General features: G+C 47.1%; 1 protein-coding gene and 2 long non-coding RNA genes across 3 annotated transcripts in view; 1 reads left to right on the top strand and 2 right to left on the bottom strand.

Annotated features, from left to right (window-relative positions):
* The window catches only part of LOC308581328, a 39,535-nt gene extending 13,871 nt beyond the window's left edge, over positions 1 to 25,664 (bottom strand). Inside the window, exon 1 of the long non-coding RNA XR_014004974.1 lies at positions 25,019 to 25,664. This is a non-coding gene — a long non-coding RNA (uncharacterized lncRNA). The remainder of the gene's footprint in view (positions 1 to 25,018) is intronic.
* Positions 1 to 25,670, top strand: part of LOC308581317 — a 39,691-nt gene that overhangs the window by 13,356 nt on the left and 665 nt on the right. The gene's annotated exons all lie outside the window — the stretch shown is intronic.
* On the bottom strand, positions 1,012 to 22,572 carry LOC308579665 (uncharacterized protein). The gene is made up of 15 exons (XM_081180601.1): positions 22,551 to 22,572; positions 21,919 to 22,485; positions 21,312 to 21,407; positions 20,805 to 21,035; positions 20,448 to 20,470; positions 19,294 to 19,415; positions 18,668 to 18,700; positions 15,932 to 16,417; positions 9,992 to 10,509; positions 9,355 to 9,450; positions 8,841 to 9,071; positions 8,514 to 8,536; positions 7,140 to 7,261; positions 6,447 to 6,479; positions 1,012 to 1,642 (listed from the first exon to the last, which is right to left on the bottom strand). The coding sequence occupies exons 2-15, from the start codon at positions 22,351 to 22,353 to the stop codon at positions 1,128 to 1,130; spliced, it is 2,964 nt and encodes a 987-aa protein (XP_081036727.1). The 5' UTR covers positions 22,354 to 22,485; positions 22,551 to 22,572; the 3' UTR covers positions 1,012 to 1,127.

The raw sequence follows: 25,670 nt of genomic DNA, 5'->3' as shown, positions 1-25,670 counted from the left end.
GGGGGACTATCCTGGATATAAACATGGTGTAGCAAGAGAGGTCAGCTCACTTCCCAAAAGGACACCTTTCCCCTTTCTTATTCTATGGAACCATTCCAATATAGCTTTGAGAAATGCTCAGGTTATGGGTGGCAGAGAGCCCCAAGCTTGAGCCTTCTATGACTTGGGGGATTTGATTTCGTTTTTAATGGGAATCCTGAGATCAAGAAATGGACCCAGGTGCAAAATACGAGCTTATGAAGGAAAGCCCCTGAAATCTGCCCCTCACTCAAACTGGATTGACTCCTCTTGCAGACATTCAGGGTCGACATAGGAAGGTCTGAAGAGAAGCTACAACACAGAGAAGAGCTTTGCAGGGAGGGCTTTCAAGCACATCTCTGAAGGGACCCTTGTTAAGATTTCACATTTTGAGTGCGGAGTGTGTTGGACTTGGGATGACAAGGCCCAGGTTCAAATCCCTTTTGACCATAAACTTTAATGTGTCTCCTTTTTCTAAGTCTCTCAGATCAGCCTCTTCTACCTCACAGGGTTCCTCTGAGAATAAAACAGGATATCACCCTCCTAAAACCCCCTGGAATGGATATTATACTGTTGAGTTCCAAACACCACAGGAGCAACAAGAATCAACAATCTTTAGTAGAATCAAACATGTTAGCACAGGAAACATATACCCAAATTCTTTCAGGCCTGTTATACAAAAGGATAAGAGGAGGGGATCTCTAAAAATGATACCAGTGCATAATTTTATTCATAAAAGATGGTATTGTCTCTAGAAATCTTAAGTTGGCAGATGAAGAGAGAACTATATTGAAATAGGAACGTGGGGGGGGGGGTTTGCTGTTGTTTCCTAAATCATTTTCTTGCTTCTTTCCTCCTTTTGCACCTCCGGCACCGACAGAAGTAGCTGATTCCCAAGGGAGAGAGGCAAGTTTGGGGACTGACAGGGGACCCAATCCATCAGTGTCATTTAAAAAGCTGGCCCAGGAAGAGAGACTGACTAACATAAGGGATGGCCAATCACAGTTAGGCAAATGTGGTTTCTCAAGTGCCTGTCACCTCAGTCCTGAAGAGGAGACTGAATGTGTCATGATGGCCATGAATATATGCTTGTCTGTCTGCACTCTCAGTCAATAGAGTCTCAGGTTCACTTTCTCGCTCACGTAAAAGAAGGGCTGGAGGGTCTCTCCTGAGAAGGAGGCTTCTGAGAATGAGTAGAGGAGGGTTGCTGTATCTGCATCGTAAAAGGACACCCGTCCCCCTTCACAGTTCAGGGCCACTCGGATCCTCTTGGGCTCCCCACCCAGAATCGAAACAGGACGCCCATTGCGGGTGGAGACCCTGTATTGATCACCCCACTTCCCTATGCGCCAGATCCCTTCCTTAGGACCAGCGATGAACTTGCCTTTCCTCTTCACAGACTCTCTGGCCACCCCCACGGCCCACTCCCCCTCGCTCCCCACAGTAACCTCCCATAAATGTCTGCCTGCTGTGAAATCCTCACATCCCAGCACATAGTCATATGTGTCAAACCTCTCAGGGTTGTCTGGCAGGTCTTGACGCACTTTCCCCCAATTCATACTCTTCTGATCCTCAGACAGGATGAGGCGGGGATGTGCTGTGTCTGGATCCAAAGTTACATTTTCTGTGGGGGCAGAGGAGGAAAGAGAAGAGAAACAACATTAACGAGGAAGCTGACTCTTTTTTAGTCACATGACAGAAACAGCATCCCCTCTGAAATGAACAGGGACTCCATGGCTCTGCATTTGAAAGAGGGATGTCCATCAAGTTCTTAACAATGGTTCTTGAAACATTTGCATTTCTTTCAAGAGTTCAAAGTACTTAACACACATTATCTACATAGAACCCATGCAACAACCTTGTAAGTTAAGTCGATCTTAGTATGCCCATTTTTCAGATGGGAGGACTGAGGCTGAGACTGAGAGACAGTGGCTTGTCTAAGGCCAGCCCCACCCCATACAGTTCATGGCAGAAGGGAGTCCAAGCAGGGACTCCCTAATTCACATCTTACCGTATTTTTCGCCCCATAAGACGCACCTAGTTTTTTTGGGGGGAAATAAAGGAAAAAAATTTTTATTTCCCCCCCAGGTGCGCTGCACTAATCCCGAAGCTTGGGGTGTGCGGAGCTCAGCACGCCCCAAGCTTCTGGGTGCCGGCAAGGTTTCCGCTAGCCGTGGGAGAGCCGGGCGCCTCTCCCAGGGCTAGCAGACAGCTGCGCTAATCCTGAAGCTTGGGGCGTGTGGAGCTCAGCGCGCCCCAAGCTTCTGGGTGCCGGCAAACAGTCCGCTAACCCTGGGAGAGCCACGGGGCTCTCCCAGGGCTAGCGGATCGCTGCGCTACACCAGAAGCTTGGGGCGTGCTGAGCTCAGCGCACCCCAAGCTTCTGGGTGCCGGCAAGCAGTCAGCTAGCCCAGGGAGAGCCGCGCGGCTTCCAGGTAGTTTATGAAAAGCAAGAAAGTGGTTGGGCTTCCCTGACCACCTTTTGTGTGAAATGTCCTACTTGGGATTCTTGAAAGTGCATCGTATAATGACCTTGAGGGTCTCTAGTCCAACCCCCTGCAATGCAGGGATCCCAACTAAAGCATCCACCACAGGGGGCCACCCAACTCTGCTTAAAAACCTCCAAGGAAGCAGAGTCCACCACCTTCTGAGAGACTCCCTCCCATGTTCTGCGGTGTGGGCCTTTGGTCTGTTTTCCCCTGGCAAAGTATGAGCAGTCAGCCAAGAACTAACTTGATTATCGCTTGTGGTTTGGTAAGAGCGATGCAGAAAATGGATAGTTCTTTCTTTTGAATTGACATCTATTACATCGTTGATATGGATGGCTTTTTTCTTCTGTGAATTGGTGTTAATGCAATCCCAAGGGCAATATATAAATTCTTTTTTTTAAAATAAAATAACCTTATTAAAGCCAAACCCAGTAACACCTAGGAAGTGCCATTCCCACCTGTCAACTTCAATGGCTCCCCAGAACTGAATGGCTATATGATTCATCTTTTTCTTCACTGTTCTTCACGTTTATGGAAAAAGTGGGCAGTGGAAGCACAATGAGAAGCTCATTTAAAAATTGGTCAGGCTGGTGGACATTAGGAAGATAAGAAGACATAAGAAGATTTGCTCTGCAGTCCCATCCCCCCCCCCCCAGGTAGGGAATGTTAGTCAAGCAATTTCTTTTTAAGGACACACATTTGCACAGTGGCCTTTGGAGATTACCGTATTTTTCGCTCTATTGGACGAACCGGACCACAGGACGCACCTAGTTTTTAGAGGGGGAAATCAAGGAAAAAAATATTATCCCCCCCCAGCCCCAAAGAGCAACGGACAGGCTGCATGCAGCCTGTCCACTTCTCCCAGAGCTTCTCGGGGCTGCGGGGGAAGCCCAGGTTCCCCCCCCCAGCCCCAAAGAGCAAAGAAGCCAAGACAGTGCGCGGGATCCATAGCCGCGCAACCTCTCCAGCCAGGAGCTAAACCTCTCCAGTGCAGCTAAAGAAGACAAGGCAGCAAGCGCGATCCATCCCGCTCACTGCCTTGGCTTCTTCTTTAGCCTTGCACAGCATCTTTAGTCTTGCGCAACGGGATGGATTGCGCCCGCTGTCCACCGGGGCTGGACTAGATGACTCCTGGGGTTCCCTTCCAACCCTGCAATTCTATGACCTCGGAAGGTGTTTGGGGTCTCCACCACTGGAGGCTTTTAAGCAGCGGTTGGGGGACCATCTGCCTGGCGTTCTTTAGCTGTGATTCCTACATTGTGAGGGGGCTGGGCTAGATGACCCTTGGGTGGCCCTCCCAACTCTATACAGTCCTACAGTTCTGCGGCAGGAGATTCACAGCCACTTCACACAATGCCCACTCCCAATTTTCATCTGAGAGACATGTGTCTCTCAGTACCCCCCTACCTGCCACACTTCCCCCACCCCACTTAAGGTGAGGGAATTCCTGCCCAGAGAAACTCCCAGCAATCAAGGAGGAGGAATCCGCTGCAGCCGTGAGCAGCGCAGGATCCATGGTCCCCTTCCTTCCCTCCTCCGTAGTTGCTTTGAAGGAGGAAAGTGGGAGAGGAGCTGCTTACACGAGTGTAAGCTGCTCCCCTCCCACTTTGCTGCTTCAAAGGGAGCCCGGGAGGAAGGAATCTGCTGCAGCCGTGAGCAGCGCAGGATCCATGGTCCCCTTCCTTCCCTCCTCCGTGGTTGCTTTGAAGGAGGAAAGTGGGAGAGGAGCTGCTTACACGAGTGTAAGCTGTTCCCCTCCCACTTTGCTGCTTCAAAGGGAGCCCGGGAGGAAGGAATCTGCTGCAGCCGTGAGCAGCGCAGGATCCATGGTCCCCTTCCTTCCCTCCTCCGTGGTTGCTTTGAAGGAGGAAAGTGGGAGAGGAGCTGCTTACACGAGTGTAAACTGCCCCCTCCCACATTGCTGCTTCAAAGCAATCACGGAGGAGGGAATCCGCTGCAGCCTCCAGCAGCGGAGGATCCATGGTCCCCTTCCTTCCCTCCTCCGTGGTTGCTTTGAAGGAGGAAAGTGGGAGAGGAGCTGCTTACACGAGTGTAAGCTGCTCCCCTCCCACATTGCCGCTTCAAAGGGAGCCCAGGAGGAGGGAATCTGCTGCAGCTTCCCCCAACTCCCGCAGAAGCCGCCCGCTCTTTAAAGGGGCTGCGCGGCTTCTCCTGGCTTTTCTGGGAGGTGGGGGGATTCCCCCACCTCGTAGAAAAGCCTGCAGGAGCCGCGCAGCCTTTAAAGAGGGTGCCGCTCTTGGGGGCTTTTCCCCCAGGAGGGAGAAGGGACTGATGCGGCCAGTCAGTCCCTTCTCCCTCCTAGAGAAAAGCCCGCAAGAGCGCACGAAGCTTGCGTGTGGCTCTTGAGGGCTTTTCCCGCCTGCCTCCCCCCCTGCATTCGCTCCATAGGACGCACACACATTTTCCCTTGCTTTTTAGGAGGGAAAAAGTGCGTCCTATGGTGCGAAAAATACGGTAAGTGTGATGTGGGATGTTGCAACTGCTGTTTTTTGGGGGTTTTTTGTTAAATGTAATAATGTGTTTTTCTAGCTTATTGTTGTATTGATTAGCCTTTATGCATTTTACTCATTGCTGGTGTCAAAAATCCCAGAATATAATTTTAAAGAAAAGTACGAGTTTCCTTTATGCTGCCATCTGCTGCACCTTTTCCAGCAGTTATGATTCCCTTTTTGTGGCAATATATAAATTCTTTTTTAAAAAAAAATTAAATAACTTTATTAAAGCCAAACCCAGTAACACCTAGGAAGTGGTGCCATGCCCACCCGTCACCTTCAATGGCTCCCTAGTCTTGATTGGCTATATGACTTGTCTTTTTCTTCCTCACATTTATGGGAAAAGTGGGTAGTGGAAGCAGAATGAGAAGCCCATTTAAAAATTGGTCAGGTGGGTGGACCTTAGGAAGAAGATCTGCTCTGCAGTCCCATCTCGTCCCCCCTTTATGGAATGTTAGTCAAGCGATTTCTTTTTACAGACACACATTTGCACAGTGGCCTTTGGAGATTAAGTGCGATGTGGGATGTTGCCAGTGCTGCTATTAGTCTTTTTTCTTTCTTTCTTAATGTAATGGGGTTTTCTAGTTTTTTATTGTCTTGATTAGCCTTTATGCATTTTACTCACTGCTGTTGTCTAAAAGAATCCCAGAATATAATTTTGAAGATAAGTAAGAGTTTCCTTTATGCTGCCATCTGCTGCACCTTTTCCAGCTCTTATGATACCTCTTTTGTGGTGTCCAGGATCAGGCCGGACTGGACTTCTGTCTTCCCACTGAGCCTTTCCCCCCGGTCTGTGGTGCAATTCTGCCCTGCTCTTTTAAGCTTATTTAGGTTTCTCTAGTTTAAGCAGAGAAGCCATGTCTCCCCTCTGATACAAAAGCTGAGGGAAGGCCCTTAATCTTGCAGGGAAGCCGGACCCCTGGAGTTCACACTCAGGCAGCCCCCAGCTCCCTCCACTGACACCAGAACCCATTCACCTTCTCGCCCCCAAAGGCTGTTGCAGCCATTTTCTGAGCTATTATGTGTTCATGCATTTCCCACTCTTACACCTTACTCTTACATAAAAGGGGTGGGGATCTTGTATGGCTCAAAGGGATATTTTCCCCTCATGTGCCAGGAGGCTTTGGCTTCACACCACCCCTGTGTCTTATGGAGATTCGGCACAGAAAAGCCAGGCATCCTGGGCTGGGGGCTTCCCAAGAGACTGCAGGATCAGGCCATGAGCCCCTCTAGCCCAGCATGCTGCTCTCACGGAACAGATGCCTCTGGGAAATAAGGGGAAATAAGGCATGGATGGAAGAGCTGCAGTGGCCTGGTCTTTTGAGAATCAGATCCCCTCTCTCCTGAATTTTACCTTGGAAAATGGCTGGGGAAACCGAGCCAGATGGGCAGGGTATAAATAATAAATTATTATTATTAAATGTACCTTTTTGCAGCTGAAGTTCATATTCCACAGTGTCTGGAAGAGAAAAGGGAACAGAGATTTAGCATCACACCATCATTCAGATAACAAATCTGGAAAGAACAATATGAGCTCATGAGATTGTAACCAGGTGTTGTGGACTACAAGACCCATCATCCCTAACCACTGGCCACGCCAGCTGGAGATTATGGGAGTTGCCATTAAAACTATCTGAAACACACCATTACTGGCTATCCCTGCATAACCAGGGCAGGGGTGATGTCAAGGTTCAGGCCTGTGCAAATCTTGGGAGGAGGAGCAGGACCCCCAGAAGATCACCCCACCAGCAACAAGATCCAGACACCCCTGTTCCAGGACGGGAGGCCTCAACCCCAGTCCCCTCTGCTCCTGGCTGGCTCCTGGACAGCCCCCCTCTCTCCTTCTGCCCCCCTTACATCAATCTCAGGGCCAAAGGAACAGAGGAGATGCCCCAAAAGTGAGATATGAAGGCACCCAAAGTCTGGCTGAGAGATGTGCAGAGGTCAAGTACAACTTTTTACAGACACTCACCACTTGAGGGAGGCTTACATTCCTGGGGATTGTGCATAATCACCCCAGGTCACCCCTGTCATTTTCCTGGCACTGCTAATGACTTGGAGCCTTTCATGAACAATTTCAAATATCCAGCATAAAATATTTTCAACTCTTCTTTACTACCTCTGAATTTCTTCATAACACCCTTCAGGAAGGGATTTATATCTTTGAAGTCCCAGATCTTCCACTTCAGGGCAGGAGGAAAAGCCACAGGAGGATCCTCTAAGTTCTCCTTTTCCTGAGACCTGGGAGGAGAAGAACAAAGTCAAGCCAACATCCTTCCAACGCAAGGAGCTTTCTGACAAGGCTCATCCTGATGATGAAGGCATCATGGATCTATCATGAAGAATTGAGAGCAGAGTTCCAAGACAAAAGGGAGCATCTGGATGACGTGTGGATCTAGAGACCACCTAGCAAGTTGAAGGAAAACCAACACACACCTGCTTCCATAATACATGGCAGGAAATATATGAAGATGAGATTGAAGATAAAGAAGCTGATACATGCATATCCTTTTTTTGAAGAAAAGTGAACAATAATGGGTCCTTTTGCAGAGATTTTAGGACTACACCAATTTTAGTGAAGCATTCCAAATGATTAAAACTATTAATATTTTGTAGCCCAGTGGTTACATTTAAAGTTGTTGTTGTTTAGTTGTTTAGTCGTGTCCGACTCTTCTTGACCCCATGGACCAGAGCACGCCAGGCACTCCTGTCTTCCACTGCCTCCCACAGTTTGGTCAAACTCATGCTGGTAGCTTCGAGAACACTGTCCAACCATCTTATCCTCTGCCGTCCCCTTCTCCTTGTGCCCTCCATCTTTCCCAACATCAGGGTCTTTTCCAGGGAGTCTTCTCTTCCCATGAGGTGGCCAAAGTCTTGGAGCCTCAGCTTCAAGACCTGTCCTTCCAGTGAGCACTCAGGGCTGATTTCCTTCAGAATGGAGAGGTTTGATCTTCTTGCAGTCCATGGGACTCTCAAGAGTCTCCTCCAGCACCATAATTCAAAAGCAGAGAGAACTATTAGAAATTAAAGCTGTGTTTTCTCAGCATGGAAGATTTTCAAAATATGAAGTTGTTTTGGGGACAAGGCTCTCAGCGGCTGGCTCAAAGGCAGTGGTGCCTCTGAACCTCAGGAGGGGAGTGTCCTCTGGGGCTCGGATCCTGATCACGGGTTTCCCACAGACTTCTGGTTAAGCACTGTGAAAAGAGGATGGTGGGCTAGATGGGCCACTGGCCGGATCCAGCAGGGCCCTTTCTCATATTCTTATGGCTGAGGAAGAACCAGCAAGAGCCTGAATACACTGGATATTTAAGGGTAAGTTATAGTGAAGCTCCTTTGGAATGTCTCCCTTTTCTGTATCTATTGCAACGGAAATGAATCCATCAGGGAAAAGGGAGAAGTATGTAATGGAGGGGAAGGAGGAATGGCTTCCTTGCTATGATTCTTGATGAGACCAATAGCATCAGAATAAGGCAGGGGTTTTTCCATCACTTACCTCTGCAAGAAGCTTCCAATATCCTGGAGGGAAAGAAAGAAAGATGTCAGTGGAACCATTTCTGCAGTCAGTTATAAATACTAAGCAGCTGCGTGCCAGCTTCTGGGAATCACAGGATTGGAGAGCACTACTGTTTTTTAGGCTTCTCAGAGACCTCTGGTTGGCCAATGAGAGAACACGATGCTAGAATGAAGGGGCCTGTGGTTTGATCTAGCAGGGCCCCTTCTGCAACCCCAGGAATGACGCCTGAGGGAGCGTGGAGGACCAAGAAATGCCTGTAATTTGAAGCAGCACCCTCCACCCTCTCGCATCAGGATGAGGCCTCACCTGCAGGAGTTCACTCGCTGGTTCCTGAAGCTTCTCCTCCATCTCCCGGATGAGGCTGTCAAGAGAGGAGAGTTCCCTGGAGAGTCTGGCCAGGTGCTCCTCCCTTTTCTTTGCAATCTCCTTCTCCACTTCTGCCATCTGGGCCAGAAGAAGCTTCTCCTGTTCTTCCAGAAACTGGTGCAGTCGCCTGAACTCAGCCACCATCTTTTCCCTCTCTGCACCTGTTTGTATCTGCACCATAAAAAACAGAAAAAGTACTTCATTCGTTCCGGAGGTCGGTTCTTAACCTGAAACTGTTCTTAACCTGAATCACCACTTTATCTAATGGGGCCTCCTGCTGCCGCCGCACCGCCAGAACGCGATTTCTGTTCTCATCCGGAAGCAAAGTTCTTAACCCAAGGTACTATTTCTGGGTTAGCGGATGTAACGGCTATGTATGTAGCGTATGTAACCTGAAGCGTATGTAACCACTGTATAGCATTTTTCATCTTAAAGTAGTAAAAATGATACTTACAAGCAGGTATTGGCTTTCATTTTCTGCGTCTGCTTTAAATACTAGAATTTTCTCTCTCTCCTTCCTCAGATTGTCTAGGCAGCTGCTGAGCTGATCCTGAAAAGAAAACAAAGTCCAAGTTGGGCTGCACTACACATTAACAGGCAAGCTGAATCCTATGTTTGCTCCCTGCCCCACATCCCTGGGTCTTTTGCAGAGGTTCCCCCTTTTCATCTCACAGGAGACAGAAATGGGGCTACCCTATATCAGAGCTGAGAAACATGGGGGTTTTGCTATTTGTCCCCCACACTGAACACACCTCCAACATCTCCCCCCTCCTTTTTATTAAATTAACCCTAGATTTTTATTTTTTCCTCCCAGGGGAGTTACTGCAGCCTGCATTCAGGGGGACACTGGTGCACTTTAATTCCGTAAAAAGAAAAAGAAATGTATATTGTATAAAGTTGCAGAGGTTTATTTTATCAGGCTGCTCAAGATTCCTTTTGGGCTGCAGTGGAGAGAATACATTAGAATTATTATTATTATTATTATTATTATTATTATTATTATTATTATTATTATTATTATTATTATTATTACAAGCCCCTTTTGTCTGCAGCTATTCCACCCCCAAGAAAGACCCACTGCCTTTTCTCACCTTGTACTCCTGGGACGCCTCCTCTAGAGGAAGCACCTCGTGGCTTTTGTGCTCCTTGGATCTGTCACACACGACACAGATGGGGGCTTCATCCTCCTTGCAGAAGAGCTTCAGGGGCTCCTGGTGCTTCTCACAGATCTTCCCCTTTCCTTCTGCCTCCTTTTTCCCGCCCAGATGACTGAATTTCTTGGCTATTTCCACAACATTTGCCAGCTGCTGGTTTTTCCTGATGCTGCTTTGCTCAACATTTTCCTTGCACTGAGGGCAGGAAGCCTCTCCCTCGGATTTCTCCCAGCACTGGACCAGGCAGGATCGGCAGAAGTTGTGCCCGCACTCCGGGATGATCACTGGATCCCTGAAATAATCCAGGCAAATGGAGCAAGTGGCTTCGTCGCGGAGATCTCGGACGGGACCCTCAAAAGCAGCCATGGCTGCTGCCTCGACAGGAAGAGGGAGCTGGTTTCGTTTTCTCTCTTTCCCGTCTGCAAATGGGCGTGTTTCCTTTCCAGGAAATTCAGCTGCGATCACTCAGGATCTCTGCTGCCTTGGGAGTTGGGTGGAGCTCCGAGCCGCTTTGATATGGTGGAAATATATATATTTTATTTTAAATGTTTTATTTTAAATGGAATGCTCATTCTTGGTGGGTGCTCTTTTAAGGAACCATTTCCCTGCGAGAGCTGGCGGAGTTTGTTGTTGTTGTCGTTTAACTATCAGCACGTCAGCCTCAGACTACTTTGCAAGCTGATGAATGAATTGCCCCGCCCCCCCCCGCCTTGCTCCATTGACATCTTCTTTCTAGTTAGCAGCCCCCACATACAGAGGAGAAGCAGCCCAGCCCTCTATCCCGGTGCCAGTTTTTAGTGAGTCGTTCTGACAGAATCGTCGCGTCTGATAATGTGCAATAACCTCTGGACTCAGCTAAATGGTATCCAGATATTTGCCAGTCACGCCACCTGACTCCCCCAATGACCCCAAATATTCCTCTGAAGTAAGGGAGGAAAATGGGGAAAGCCTTACCACTGAGTATTGCTTGCAAATCCTGTTTTAAGGGCATATTTGTGTATGAATAGGGTGAGCCTGTGACCTGGATTCAGGAACTAAAGTATTAACCATCACAAAATAATGGCCAGGCTGCCCTTTCTGGTTTCCAACTTCAGGCTTCAAGGGGGGTGGGCTGATGTAATCTCAAACAACCTCCCTGCTTCCTCTCCATCCTCCCCTCTAAACTAATGAATCTTCCTGCAGCCCAGGTGAATTTTTAAGCTGCTCTTCAGGTCCAGCTTCTTCCATTCCCCCCCCCCCCATCCACTGATCCCATCTCCAGTCTGTACATCCTCTCAGAAAAATTAACATTAACCATGGAACCTTTTATATTTATTTATTTATTTATTTTTTGGTGTGTGGGAAGAGTTCTCACTCTTTTCACTTGTGATACTTTTTATCTTTATATACTGCTGAATTATTCTTGTTCGGTGGTTGACACATTCCTCATAAAATTATTTTAAAATCACACTTTTAAAAAAATTTCAGTGTTGATGCGCTGAACATTTTTCTCCGACGTTTCATTTGATCCATGCTGAAGTGAGGGTCCCCTTCTTAATTTGGGTCTATGTTCAAGTGTAAAAATGAAGGCAAAACAATTGAGGCTATTGCAAATCCACCAAAATCTGTTTTCAGTTTCATAATCTGGATCCTTGTGGATTATGATTCCTGCTGTCTGTGTGTTGACATTTTGCAGAAGGGTCTGTAACTGAATAAAAGGCTGAGGGGACAGTTCTGAAAACTTTTTGGGGTGGATGTTCTGGGAGGAAACCAAAAAAGCAGCATGAGCAACAGTTTATCCCAACAGAAACACTAACGTTTGTGTTGTATTCATTAAGCATATATTAATGAGGATTATGATGATAACTGTAATGTGCAGTGTGAGAGTATATCACAAGGCCAAATGGGCTGCACAAAGTGAGAGAGGGATTGTGAAGGATATAAATAATAAATATTATTATTATTACGTATATCCTGAACTATCTGGATGTTAGACCAGATGTTAGACCAGGGCTTCAACTGGATGTTTGACCAGATTGACCAGGGCTTCAACAGAAGTGCCAGTCATATCAGCCAGAAAATGCTCCAGAGCCACTTGGATCCATCAACATCTGAGGGTGGACTATTCTCATGGGTGTCTCTCAACTCTGCAGAGGGGAAAAGGTGCTGGAAAAGCCAGCGTGGTGTAGTGGTTAAGAGCGGTAGTCACGTAATCTGGGAAACCGGGTTCGCGTCTCCGCTCCTCCACATGCAGCAGCTGGGTGACCTTGGGCCAGTCACACTTCTCTGAAGTCTCTCAGCCCCACTCACCTCACAGAGTGTTTGTTGTGGGGGAGGAAGGGAAAGGAGACTGTTAGCCGCTTTGAGACCCCTGAAGGGGAATGAAAGGCGGGATATCAAATCCAAACTCTTCTTCTTCTTCTTCTTCTAATTTCAACAGGAATTTAGCATCCTGCTCAATAAAACCTCCTGGCGCAGAGGCAGTCTACCTCTGAATAAGCTGAAGATGTGGAGGTGATCAACAGGAACGGGCTTTTGGTCTCAAACCTTTCATCTTGCCAACTTTAAAAGGGTGTGTAAGCCAGTAGCCAAAGTCATATGATGTGCTGTGTGAAGAAGTCCTTTCTCTAGGCAATCACCAAAACTTGTGAGCTAATCCTTTTGGTCTGTATCCAGAAAATAAAGGGTACTCCTATATCTAGTCAGAGTAAGGGGCATATCCATGGGAAGTGGGCACAGGGCTGAAGGCTTAATTTCCTCTTTGCTCCAGAGAGCTCAGAAGAGATAAGAAAGATGTGCTGCTTTAGCTCCAACAAATGTTGGAAGTGTAAAAAAAAAGGAGACACATTTTTTCATATGTGATGGAATTGTAAAATAATTAAAAATTATTGGGAAATTATATACAATGAAATGAAAAGAATGTTTAAGATAACTTTTAGCAAAAGACCAGAAGCTTTCTTGTTAAGAATCTTAGGTCAAGATTTGCCAAAAGAGAAGCAGAAAGTTTGTATGTATGCCACAACTGCGGCTGGGATGTTGCTAGCTCAAAGATGGAAAAACAATAAAGTACAAACTAAAGAAGAATGGCAAGGAAAACTGATGGAATACGCTAAAATGGCAAAACTAACGGAAAGACTTTGAGACAAAGACAATAGAGTGTTTAAGAAAGATTGGGAACCAATTATGTCATACCTAAAGAAATAATGTAAACAACAATACAGTGGTACCTCAGGTTAAGAACTTAATTCATTCTGGAGGTCTTCTTAACCTGAAACTAATGGGGCCTCCTGCTGCTGCTGCACGATTTCTGTTCTCATCCTGAAGCAAAGTTCTTAACCTGAGGTAGTATTTCTGGGTTAGCGGAGTCTGTAACCTGAAGCGTATGTATCCTGAAGCGTATGTAACCCAAGGTACCACTGTATAAGAAAACGAAATTTGTGCTGCTTTGGTTTCTTCCAATTTGAGAATTGCCGTTTGGGTGACTATGATAAAAATGTTGAATTAAAACGCCTCTCCTTATTTGTACACCACATCCGTTCGGCACAGGTTGCAATGCTTATGTTGAAAGGGGGGTGGGTGAACTATTGCAATTGGCATTCTTTTAGTTTCCCCCCTTCCATTTGCCCACAACTGACTGTATGTTTAAAAAGTAGGGTGTCAATAGGATACCTGCTCTCTCACTGACCTGGCAGATATGGCTGAGACACACTTCTCTCCTGGTGGTGGGATTCCCTCAAGCAAGGTATGGGCAGACTTCAGACTTGGGGAATTTGCTTCAATTTTTAATCGGAATGCTGAGATCCAGAAATGGACCCAGGTGCGAAATAGCTTTGCAGGGAAGCCCCTGAAATCTGCCCCTCACTCAAACTGGATTGACTCCTCCTGCAGACATTCGGTCAACACAGGAAGGTCTGAAGAGGAGCTACAACATAGAGAGGAGCTTTGCAGGGAGGGCTTTCAAGCACATCTCTGAAGGGACCTGTAATAAATGTAGGGGTTACTCGTGCGCAAGTTGGTGCCACTCCTGGCTAGTTTGCCTTGTTAAACCTTTTCTGTCTGGACAGCCCTACACTTCGTGGCTGTTCAGTCGCTAGCAGAATCCGTCAGTGGGCGTTTCTTAAACCTTTTCCAGCATAAAAGTTGTTTGACTCCAAGTCTCCTCCTACTCTCCCTGCGCGGAAGTCTTCTGCGCAGGGAGGGCGTGGGTAGCGGAGGACCCGTGCTCTCCTCGCTGATCTCCGGCGAGGAGTCCTGGAGCCCCCTCGCCGATTCTCCCATCTGCCCCCCTTTATCCCTGGTGTTACGCAGATTTCCTTCCCCAGCTGGTGAGCCGCCTCTCCCCCGGCTGGGCCCTTCTCCAGCATCGCTTGAGAGCCTAGCCTCCGCCTCTGGCTCCGATGTCAGTTCCCTGACAGGACCCTTGTTAAGATGTCACATTCTGAGTGCCCAGTGTGCTGGACTTGGGATGGCAAGGCCCAGGTTCGAATGCCTTTTGACCATAAACCTGAATGTGTCTCCTTTTTCTAAGTCTCTCAGCTCAGCCTCTTCTACCTCACAGGGTTTCTCTGAGGATAAAACAGGATATCACCCTCCTAAAATCCCTGGAGGAAGTATCATGGGGAATGGATATTATACTGTTGAGTTCCAAACACCACAGGAGCAACAAGAAGTACAATCTTTAGTAGAATCAAACATGTTAGCGCATGAAACATATCCCCAAATTCTTTCAGGCCCGTTATACAAAAATATAAGAAAAGATCATCTCTAAAAATACAAATAAGTATCTGACTATTCATTACGAACCACCTTGGAGAAAATAATTGTATACATGGGAATTTACCACCCGCTCCTGAAATCCTCTAGATTGTCACTGTCCTCTCCTCAGAACTTCTGACAGAGGCTCTTCACCATCAGAGGGGATTTTGTCACATCAAGGCCCCAAACCTGCGTGGGGGGTTATGTTTCTGGGGTCAGCATGCAAAGGCAATATTGCATAAGTCAGGAAGACCCCGGAAAATGCCCCCCAAGCAACCATCCCTACTTGTTCGAAGGCACAAATCTTGAGAGTTTTATGCAACCTTTCTTGCTGGAAAACAAGGTGGACTTAGAAACTCTTTCCACCACTGCCAAAGCCCTCGCCGCCAACACCCATTGCATTCTGGGCTCTGGAGGCTCTTGTGAGATCTCTCACAGCCCCTTCCAACAATATTTCCTAGTCTCTCACCCTCTTTCCATTTATTAATTTGTGTTTTGACGAAGGGCTCCAGGCTGCGATCATACAAGTAAGTTGTGTGTGAGTTTTGGGCCAACTGTACTCAACTAAAAAAACTGGTTTCTGATTTTGTTGAATTGGCATATAAGCTTCCCTGAGTAGCAGCAAAAAAAAGGAATTTTGGAACTTCCATCTCCATGACAGTGGAGGCTTGGGGGGAGGAAAAGGAATCTGAGGTTTTAAGTGATGCACGTGCAGAACTCTGATTTTATTCAGAAAAGATGATGGTATTGTCTATAGAAATCTTAACTCAGACTTGGGGGTTGGAGAGAGAACTACTTCGAAACAGGAATGTGTGTGCGGTTGCTGTTGTTTCCTAAATTATTTTCTTGCCTCTTTCCCCCTTTGCACCTACTGCACTGAGAGAAATAGCCCGTTCCCAAGTGAGAGAGAACAGGCAAGTTTGGGGACTGACAGGGGACCCAATCAATCAGTGTCATTTACAAAGCTGGCCTGAGAAAGGAGAGTTGCATCATGATTGACACAAGGGATAGCCAATCACAGTTCTGCAAATACGGTTTCTCCTTGTTCCTGTCAGCTCCAATCAGAAGAGGCGACTGAATATGTCGTGATGGCAATAAATATACGCTTGTCTGTCTGCACTCTCAGTCAAGAGAGTCTCAGGTTTGCTTTCTCACTCACATAAAACCAGGGCAGGATGTTCTCTCTTGAGAAGGAGGCTGCCGGGAATGAGTAGAGAAGGGTTGCTGTATCTGCATTGTAAAAGGACACCCGTCCCCCTTCACAGTTCAGAGTCACTCGGATCCTCTTGGGCTCCTCACTTGGAACAGGGTCCTCGTGGGGGGAGAATAACTCACCAAGCCACTTCCCCAAACCCCAGATCCCGTCCCTAGGAAAAAAAGAGAGAAAACCCTTCCTCTTCACAGACTTTCTGGCAACCCCCACCTCCCATCTCTCCTCTCTTCCCACAATGACCTCCCAGAAATGTCTGCCTGACGTGAAACCCTCACATCCCAGCACATAGTCATATGTGTCAAATCTCTCAGGGTTGTCTGGCAGGTCTTGACGCACTTCTCCCCGTCTCACACTCTTTCGATCCTCAGACAGGATGAGGTAGGGATTTGCTGTGTCTGGATCCAAAGTTATGTTTTCTGTGAGGGCAGAGGAGGAAAGAGAAGAAAAACGACCTCAACTGGAAAGCTGACTTTTCTTTAGCCACATGACAGAAATAGCATCCCCCATGAAATGAACAGCGACTCCATGACTCTACATTTGAGACAGGGATGTTCATCAAGTTCTTAATAATGATTCCTGAAACATCTGCAGTTCTTTCAAGGGTTCAAAGTACTTAACACACATTATCCACATAGGACCCTTGCAACGTCCCTGTAAGTTAAGTCAATCTTGGTACAGTGGTATCTCTGGTTACGTCCACTTCATGTTACGTTCTTTCAGGTTACGTCCTGTGGCGACCCGGAAGTACCAGAAAGGGTTACTTCCAGGTTTCGCCTATCGTGCATGCGCAAATGCGCAAAATGACATCACGCGCATGTGCAGAAGCGGTGAATCACGACCCGCACGTGCACAGACGTGCCGCTCCGGGTTGCGCTCTTTTCATCTTGCAAACGGGCCTCCGGAACGGATCCGTTCGCAACCAGAGGTAACACTGTATGCCCATTTTTCAGATGGGAGGACTAAGGCTGAGAGACAGTGGCTTGTCTAAGGCCACCCCACCACCACAGTTCATGGCAGAAGGGAGTCCAAGCAGGGACTCCCTAATTCACACCTTAATCTTTTACCTCACATCACAGACCATGCTTGACAGGCCAGGTAAAACTGGCAGCAGGTGCTCTCACCCTCCTTGTAACCACCATTCAATTTTCAGTTACATATTTAATGTAATGTTATAGCCCATCCTTCCACATAGTTCCACATAAAAAGAACAACAATACATAAAAAGGTATTTGCGTGCTCCGATTCATATTCCCGGTCTAAAATGTCCTGCTCAGGATTCTTGACAGGAGCTGTCAAGCAAGAACAAACTTCGTTGATATGAAAGGCTTTCTTTTCCTATGAATTGTGTTAATGCGTTTATTGTTGCAAGCCCAAGATAAAGGGCGAGAAATGTTTAATTTTTAATTTTTAAAAAGATATATATAACTTTATTATAGCCAAACCCAGTAAAACCTAGGAAGCACCATTCCCACCTGTCACCTTCAACCCAAAGACCCCACCCTGGCTCCCCAGACCTGATTGGCTATATGACTCGTCTTTTTCTTCACTGTTCCTCACATTTATGGAAAAGAGGGGGGCAGTGGAAGCATCATGAGAAACCCATTTAAAAATTAGTCAGGCTGGTGGACATTAGGAAGAAGATCTGCTCTGCAGTCCTCCCCTGCCCCGCTCCTGCCATGTTATGGAAAGTTTGTCAAGCAATTTCGTTTTAAAGACACACATTTATACATCAGCCTTTGGAAATTAAATGTGATACTGGATGTTGCCAGTGCATTTTTTTGTTAAATGTAATTGGTTTTTCTAGTTTATTGTTGTATTGATTGGCCGTTATGCATTTTACTCACTGCTGTTGTTTGAAAGAATCACAGAATATAATTTTAAAGATAAGTAAGTTTATCTTTATGCTGCCACCTGCTGCCCCTTTTCCAGCTCTTATGATTCCCTTTTTGTGGTGTCCAGGATCAGGCCAGACTACACTTTTGTCTTCCCATTGAGCCTTTTCCCCTGGTCTGTGGTGCAATTCTGCCCTGCTCTTTTAAGTTACACAGGTTTCTCTAGTCCGCCATCGTGTTTAAGCAGAGTCATGTCTCCCCTCCAACACAAAAACTGAGGGAAGACCCCCATCTTGCAGGGAAGCCAGACCCCTGGAGTTCACACTCAGGCAAAAATGAAGGGGAAATGTGTGTCCTATGGGGCGAATGCAGGCTTTCGCTGAAGCCTGGAGAGCGAGAGGGGTCAGTGTGCACTGACCCCTCTCGCTCTCCAGGCTTCAGGAAGCTCTGCACAACCCTCGGGAGACCGGCGCCAGTTCGCGCCCACCTCCCGATGGCTGTGCAGAGCTGCCTGCTGTCCCGGGGTGAGTGCAGGTCTGCGCAACCATCCGGAGCCAGGCGCAAAGTCGTGCCCGCCTCCCGATGGCTGCGCAGAGCTGCCTGCATTCCAAAGCCTGGGGAGACCGGCGCGACTTACCGCTGGCATCCCTAGGCTTGCGGATAGCAGGCTGTTCTCGGGGCTGGGATTGGGGGAAGCTCGGGCTTCCCCCGCGCCAGGGGGGAAAATAATTTTTTTCTTTATTTCCCCCCCCCCCAAAAAAACTAGGTGCGTCCTATGGGGTGGTGCGCCCTATGGGGCGAAAAATACGGTATTATTATTATTATTAAACGTACCTTTTTGAAGCTGAAGTCCATATTCCACAGTGTCTGGAAGAGGAAAGGGAACAGAGATTTAGCTTCACACTATCATTTAGATCACAAACCTGGAATGAACAATATGAGCTCATGAGATTGTAGGCAGGTGTTGTGGACTACAAGTTCCATCATCCCTAACCACAGGCCACGCCAGCTGGAGATTATGGGAGTTGGCAGTTAAAGCTATCTGAAACTCATCCTACTGGCTATCCTGCGTAAGGCCATGTCAAGGTTCAGGCCTGCCCAAATCTTGGGAGGAGGAGCAGGATCCCCAGAAGATCTCCACCTCAACAACAAGATCCAGACATGCCTGTTCCAGGACAGGAGGCCTCAACCCCAGTCCCCTCTGCTCCTGGCTGGTTCTGGGACAGCCCCCCTCCTTCCCTCCTCCTGCCCCCCCTACATTAATCTCAGGGGCAAAGGAACAGAGGAGATGCCTGAAAAGCTGTAGGTGAGGTTAGGAAAGTGCATAGGAAAGTGTGGCTTCTAGATATTGAAAGAGAATAAATAAGCGTTCCATTTTCCTGGCACTGCTAATGACATGGAACATTTCATGAACCATTTTAAATGTCCAGTATAAAATATTTTCAGCCCTTCTTTACTACCTCTGAATTTTTCCATGACTCCCTCCAGTAAGGGATTCATATCTCTGAAGTCCCAGATCTTCCACTTCAGGGCAGGAGGAAAAGCCACAGGAGGATCCTCTAAGTTCTCCTTCTCCTGAGACCTGGGAGGAGAAGGAACAAAGTCAAGCCACCATTCTTCCAATGCAAGGAGCTTTCTGACAAGGCAGGGGTCTCATCCTGATGATAAAGGCACCATGGCTATATCATGAAGACTTGGGAGCAGGGTTCTTCCTATGGCAAAAGGGAGCATCTAGATAATGTGCGGATCTACAGAGCATCTAAGAAGGTGAAGAAAAACTGCTACACACACCTGCTTCCATAATATACTGAAGGAAATATATGAAGATTAGATTGAAGGTAAAGAAGCTGATGTAAGCAAATTAATATTTAGAGGAAAAATTAACAATACAAGGTCCTTAGAGATTTAGAACTACATCAGTTTTAGTGAAGCATTTCAAATGATTAAAATTATTAATATTTTGTAGCCCAGTGCTTACATTTAAGTAGAACGAAATATCAGAAATTAAAGCTGTCTTTTCTAAACATGGGAGATTTAAAAAATTGAAGTTGTTTGGGGAACAAGGCTCTCCGAGGCTACTATTCATGATGGCTGGGCCAAAGGCAGTGGTGCCTCTGAAACCACAGGAGGGGAGTGTCCCCTGGGGCTCGGATCCTGATCGAGGGTTTCCTACTGGTATCTGGTTATTCACTGTGAAAACAGGATGCTGGACTTGATGGGCTGCTGGCCGGATCCAGCAGGGCCCTTTCTCACAGTCTTATGTCTGAAGAAGAACCTGCAGGAGCCAGAAATACGCTGGATATTTAAGGGTAAGTTATAGTGAAGATGTTTACAAGCTCCTTTTGAATGTCCCCCCTTTTTGTATCAATTGCAGAGTAAACGAATCCATCATAGAAAAGGAAGAAATATGTAACGGACAATGGTTTCCTTTTTATGATTGTAGATGAGACTAATAGCTAGGAAAATGTGTCCCTGTTTTTGTTTGTGATCTTGTTAAATGGATGGTGGAATCCTAAATTATCTCTGGAAAGAGGAACTGGAAGAGTGAGTTTCCCACCTGTTAAACAGGAACTTTTGTAGCAACATAATAAGGCAGGGGTTTTCCGTCACTTACCTCTGCAAGAAGCTTCCAATATCCTGGAAGGAAAGAAAGAAAGATGTCAGTGGAGCCATTTCTGCAGTCAGTTATAAATCCTGAGCAGCTGAGTGGCAAATGCTGGGGATCACAGGTTTCGAGAGCACTACTGTTTTTTAGGCTTCTCAGAGACTTCTGGTTGGCCAATGAGAGAACATGATGCTAGAATGAAGAGGCCTCTGGTTTGATCTAGCAGAGTCCCTTCTGCGTCCCCAGGACTGACGCCTTTCACCCTTCATGTACTGTTTTCCATCCAGCAGCATTTTTATGTGACTAAGAAATGCCTGTAGTCTGAAGCAGCACACTCCACCCTCTCGCATCAGGATGAGGCCTGACCTGCAGGAGTTCACTCGCTGGTTCCTGAAGCTTCTCCTCCATCTCCCGGATGAGGCTGTCAAGAGAGGAGAGTTCCCTGGAGAGTCTGGCCAGGTGCTCCTCCCTTTTCTTTGCAATCTCCTTCTCCACTTCTGCCATCTGGGCCAGAATACGTTTCTCTTGTTCTTCCAGAAACTGGTGTAGTCGCCTGATCTCAGCCACCATCTTTTCCCTCTCTGCATCTGTTTGTTTCTGCAGCAAAGAGGTTGAAAGAAGAGAACAGTGGGCCAATATCAGGCATCTAGCCTCCTGTTAAAGGATGAGGAGGCCAGTTATCCCAATTCCCTTGGAAGGCCACTTCTGACATATTCAGCAGAGAAAGAGCTTCATAAAAACTTACAGCCCAACCCCTCCTTTAAAATGGTCTTTCATTTCACCTCTTTCTGTATTTCATATTCAGTCCCCCCCCTCCAGAAATTGATTCTAGACTATAGCACTTTTTCATCTTAAAGTAGCAATGATACTTACGAGCAGGTCTTGGCTTTCCTTTTCTGTGTCTGCTTTAAATATGAGAATTTTCTCTCTCTCCTTCCTCAGATTGTCTAGGCAGCTGCTGATCTGATCCTGAAAAGAAAACAAAATCCAAGTTGGGATGGGTTACACATTAACAGGGAAGCTGAATCCTATGTTTGCTCCCTGCCCCACACCCCTGGGACATTTGCAGAGGTTCCCTTTTTTCATCCCAGATGAGGCAGAAATGGGGCTGCCCTATATCAGAGCTGAGAAACATGGGGGGTTTGCTATATGTCCCCTGCACTGAACACACCTCCAAAATCTCCCCCCTCATTTTTATTAAATTAATCCTAGATGTTGTAATATTTCATCCCAGAGGAGTAACTGCAGCTTGCATTCAGGGGATGACCGGGGGCACTTTAATCCCTCAAAAAGAAAAAGAAATATTTATCATATAAAGTTTCAAAAGTTTAGTTGTATCAGGCTGCACAAGATCTCTTGCTGGAGGATTCCTTTTGGGTGGCAAGTAGAGAGAATACATTACATCATCATTATTATTGCTGCAAGCCCCTCTTGTCAGCAGCTCTTCCACCCCCAAGAAAGACCCACTGCCTTTTCCCACCTTGTACTCCTGGGACGCCTCCTCCAGAGGAACCACCTCGTGGCTTTTGTGCTCCTTGGATCTGTCACACACCACACAGATGGGGCATTCGTCCTCCTGGCAGAAGAGCTTCAGGGGCTCTTGGTGCTTCTCGCAGACCCTTCCTTTTCCTTCTCCCTCCTTTCCCTCTTTTCCCCCCAGATGGTTGAATTTTTTAATTATTTCTACAAAATTTGCCAGCTGCAGGTTTTTCCTGATGCTGCCTTGCTCCACTGTTTCCCTGCACTGAGGGCAGGAAGCCTCTCCCTCGGATTTCCCCCAGCACTGGACCAGGCAGGATCGGCAGAAGTTGTGCCCGCACTCCGGGATGATCACTGGATCCCTGAAATACTCCAGGCAGATGGGGCAAGTGGCTTCCTCGCAGAGATCCCGGACGGGACCCTCAAAAGCAGCCATGGCTGCTGCCTCGACAGGAAGAGGGAGCTGGTTTCGTTTTCTCTCTTTTGCGTCAGCAAATGGGAGGGTTCCCCTTCCAGGAAATTCAGATGTGATTACTCAGGATCTCTGTTGCCTTGGAGTTGGGTGGAGCTCCGAGCCGCTTTCTATGGTGGAAATATATCAAGCCATCCTTGGTGGCTGCTCGTTTAAAGAACCATTTCCCTGTGGGAGCTGGTGGAGTTTGTTGTAGTTTTGTTGACTACAGCACGTCAGGCTCAGACCACTTTGCAGGCTAATGAATGAATTGTCGCCCCCCTCCCCCGCCTTCCTCCACTCACTTTTTATTCTTCATTGAATTTATATACCGCCGTATACCTGGAGGTCTCAGGGCAGTTCACAGAAAAAATCACAACATATATAAAAAATCACAACATATATAATCAGAATAAAAACAACCCAAGTACATTTTAAAAGGGTATAGGATATCAATCAGATTAACCAAAGGCCTGTTTAAAAAGGAACGTTTTTGCCTGGTGCCTAAAGGTGTCTAATGAAGGCGCCGGGCAAACTTCCCTGCTGGGAAGAGCATTCCACAGACACGGAGCCACTGCAGAGAAGGCCCTGTTCTCGTGTTGCCAAGAGATTAATGCAGCCGTTTGTCACTTTATTCAGAGCGGACATGAACCAAACAAGTGACTCATTTGGGAAAGCTGCCTGGGGGAGGAACAAGAGGCGGGCTTCCTCTCCTGACTGACACAACAGCAAGCCAATCAGTGCTGTGTCGAAAGCTGGTCTGAGAAGGGAGAGTTGCACCATGACAGACACAATGGCCGGCCCATCTCTATCCTGCACATAGGGCTTGTCCTTGGAGTTAAAGAAGGGCTTGAGGGTCTCTCCTGAGGTGGATGCTGAGAATGCATGGAGAAGAGCTGCTGGATCTGCACCGTGAAAGGACAGGTGAGAGTTCAGAGTCCCTCGGACCCTCTTGGGCTCCTCAAGCAGGGACAGAGCAGGGCCATCAGGAGGGAAGGAGGGGCCGTACTCACCTTCCCATTTCCCCACCTCCCAGATCCCATCCTCAGGACAAGGAGCGAACTTGCCCTTCCTTCTCACAGACTTCCTGTGCCCCCTACAGCCCAATGCCCCTCACTCCCTACAGTGACCTCCCAGATATGTCTGCCCACTGTGATCCCCCCTTTCCCCAGCACATGGGGACATGTGTATTGAATCTCTCAGGATTGTTTGGGAGATCTGGATCCGCATCTCCATCTATCATACTCTCTTAATCTTCAGACAGGATGAGGCAGGATCCAAAGTTGTGTTTTCTGGGGGGCAGATGAGGAAAGAGGACAGAAACAGAAGGAGCTCAGAGATGAACTTTTCTTTAGACCCATGACAGAAATTTCATTCCCGCTCAATGCCCTGCGTTCGGGATGCTCCACAAGTTCTCAGTAATAATTCTTGAAACCACCTGTTCTTTCAGGTGTTCAAAGCACTTCCAGCACATTATCTGCACAGAATCCTTACATGGACCTGTATGTTAAGACACTTTTATCGTCCTCATTTTTCAAGCGGAAAGTCTGAGGCTGACAGAACACGAGGCCCCAGTTTCCAGCTCCCCCCAGAACTGGCTCAGGCAGGCTCTGCAAAAGTTGTGCCCACAATCAGGGATGATCTCTGGATCCCTTGAATCCAGAGCAAGTGGAGCAAGTAGCTTCCTCACAGACGTCCTGCATGGATGGGACCCCCAGTTGCAGTCATGGGGAGGTGTGGGAGGGGGTTAAGTTTCACTCTCTCTTGCCAATTCAAGAACTGGGGGTGTTTTCCTTTCCAGGAAACTGAAGCCACTGACTCGTGGTCTCTGCTGCCCCCGGCAGGTCTGAAGGTAGCTGGACTTCAGAGCCTCTTTCATGTGGATTTTAAAATTTTTAAGAATGGTAGTGCGAAAGATGGGAAAAGGTCGCTTCTGAAGTCATATAACATAGGATGGATGCTGGCGTATTTTAAATCTGCTGTACAGCTCCTGGCTTTCCCCCACTGATCCCATCTACCACCTGCCCATGTGCAAGAGAACTTTTATTGAAAAACCTTTTATTGATTTCATTTTTAATGGGAATCCTGAGATCAAGAAATGGACCCATGTGCAAAATACAAGCCTATGAAGGAAAGCCCCTGAAATCTGCCCCTCACTCAAACTGGATTGACTCCTCCTGCAGACATTCAGGGTCAACACAGGAAGGTCTGAAGAGGAGCTACAACATAGAGAGGAGCTTTGCAGGGAGGGCTTTCAAGCACATCTCTGAAGGGACCCTTGTTAAGATTTCACATTCTGAGTGCACAGTGTGTTGGACTTGGGATGACAAGGCCAGGTTCAAATCCCTTTTGACCATAAACGTTAACCTGTCTCCTTTTTCTAATTCTCTCAGCTCAGCCTCTTCTACCTCACAGGGTTCCTCTGAGGATAAAACAGGAGATCACCCTCCTAAAACCCCTGGAGGAAGTGTCACGGGGAATGGATATTAGGCTGTTGAAACAACAAGTAGTACAATCTTTAATAGAATCAAACATGTTAGCGCATGAAACATATCCCCAAATTCTTTCAGGCCTGTTATATGACAGGATAAGAAGAGGTGATCTCTAAAAATATAGGTAAGTAAGTATCTGACTGTTCACTAAAAAGAACCTTGGAGAAAATAATTGTATACATGGGAATTTACCACCACCCACCCCCTGAAATTCTTTATTCTAGATTGTCATTCAGAACCTCTGACAGAGGCTCCTCATTGTCAGAGGGGATTTTGCTGCATCAAGGCCCAAGACCTACGTGGGGGGGTGACATTTCTGGGGTCAGCATTTTTGTTGTTGTTTAGTCGTGTCCGACTCTTTGTGCATGCAAAGGCAATACTGCATAAGTTCGGAAGACCCTCAAAAATGCCCCCAAGCAACCATCCTTACTTGTCCAAAGCCAAAGATCTTGACCTTTCTAGAGGCCAGTAAGCAAGGTGGACTTAGAAAATCTTTTCCCCACTGCCAGAGGGCCCCCCCTTGTTTTCTGGGCTCTGGAGACTCATGAGAGATCTCACACAATCCCTTCCAACAGTGTTTCCCGGTCTCTCACGTTCTTTCCATTTATTAATTTGTTTTAAGGGCTCCAGGGTGCAATCTGCACTCAACTAGCAAACAGGTCTCTTTGGATATGGAGATTTTGAAGAATTGCCACATAAGCTTCCCTGAGGAATAGCAAAAAATAAGGGATTTTGAAACTTCCATCTCCCTGGCCAGTGGAGATCTTGATGGAGGAAAATGAATCTGAGAACAGGATTGAGGGTGAGGAA

This window comes from Podarcis bocagei (assembly GCF_964188305.1).
Source record: "Podarcis bocagei genome assembly, chromosome: 2".
Classification (NCBI taxonomy): domain Eukaryota; kingdom Metazoa; phylum Chordata; class Lepidosauria; order Squamata; family Lacertidae; genus Podarcis; species Podarcis bocagei.
The sequence above is the reverse complement of the archived record's forward strand: the minus strand, read 5'-3'. Positions and strand labels throughout refer to the sequence as shown.

Coding starts and splice junctions, on each gene's coding strand:
- LOC308579665 (XM_081180601.1), bottom strand. CDS start 22,353: ATGGCTGCTTTTGAGGGTCCCGTCCGGGATCTCTGCGAGGAAGCCACT. Junction 21,408..21,918: donor AGGCGTCCCAGGAGTACAAG/GTGGGAAAAGGC, acceptor TTTTCTTTTCAG/GATCAGATCAGCAGCTGCCT. Junction 10,510..15,931: donor TTATGTGAGTGAGAAAGCAA/ACCTGAGACTCT, acceptor GAGTGATCGCAG/CTGAATTTCCTGGAAAGGAA.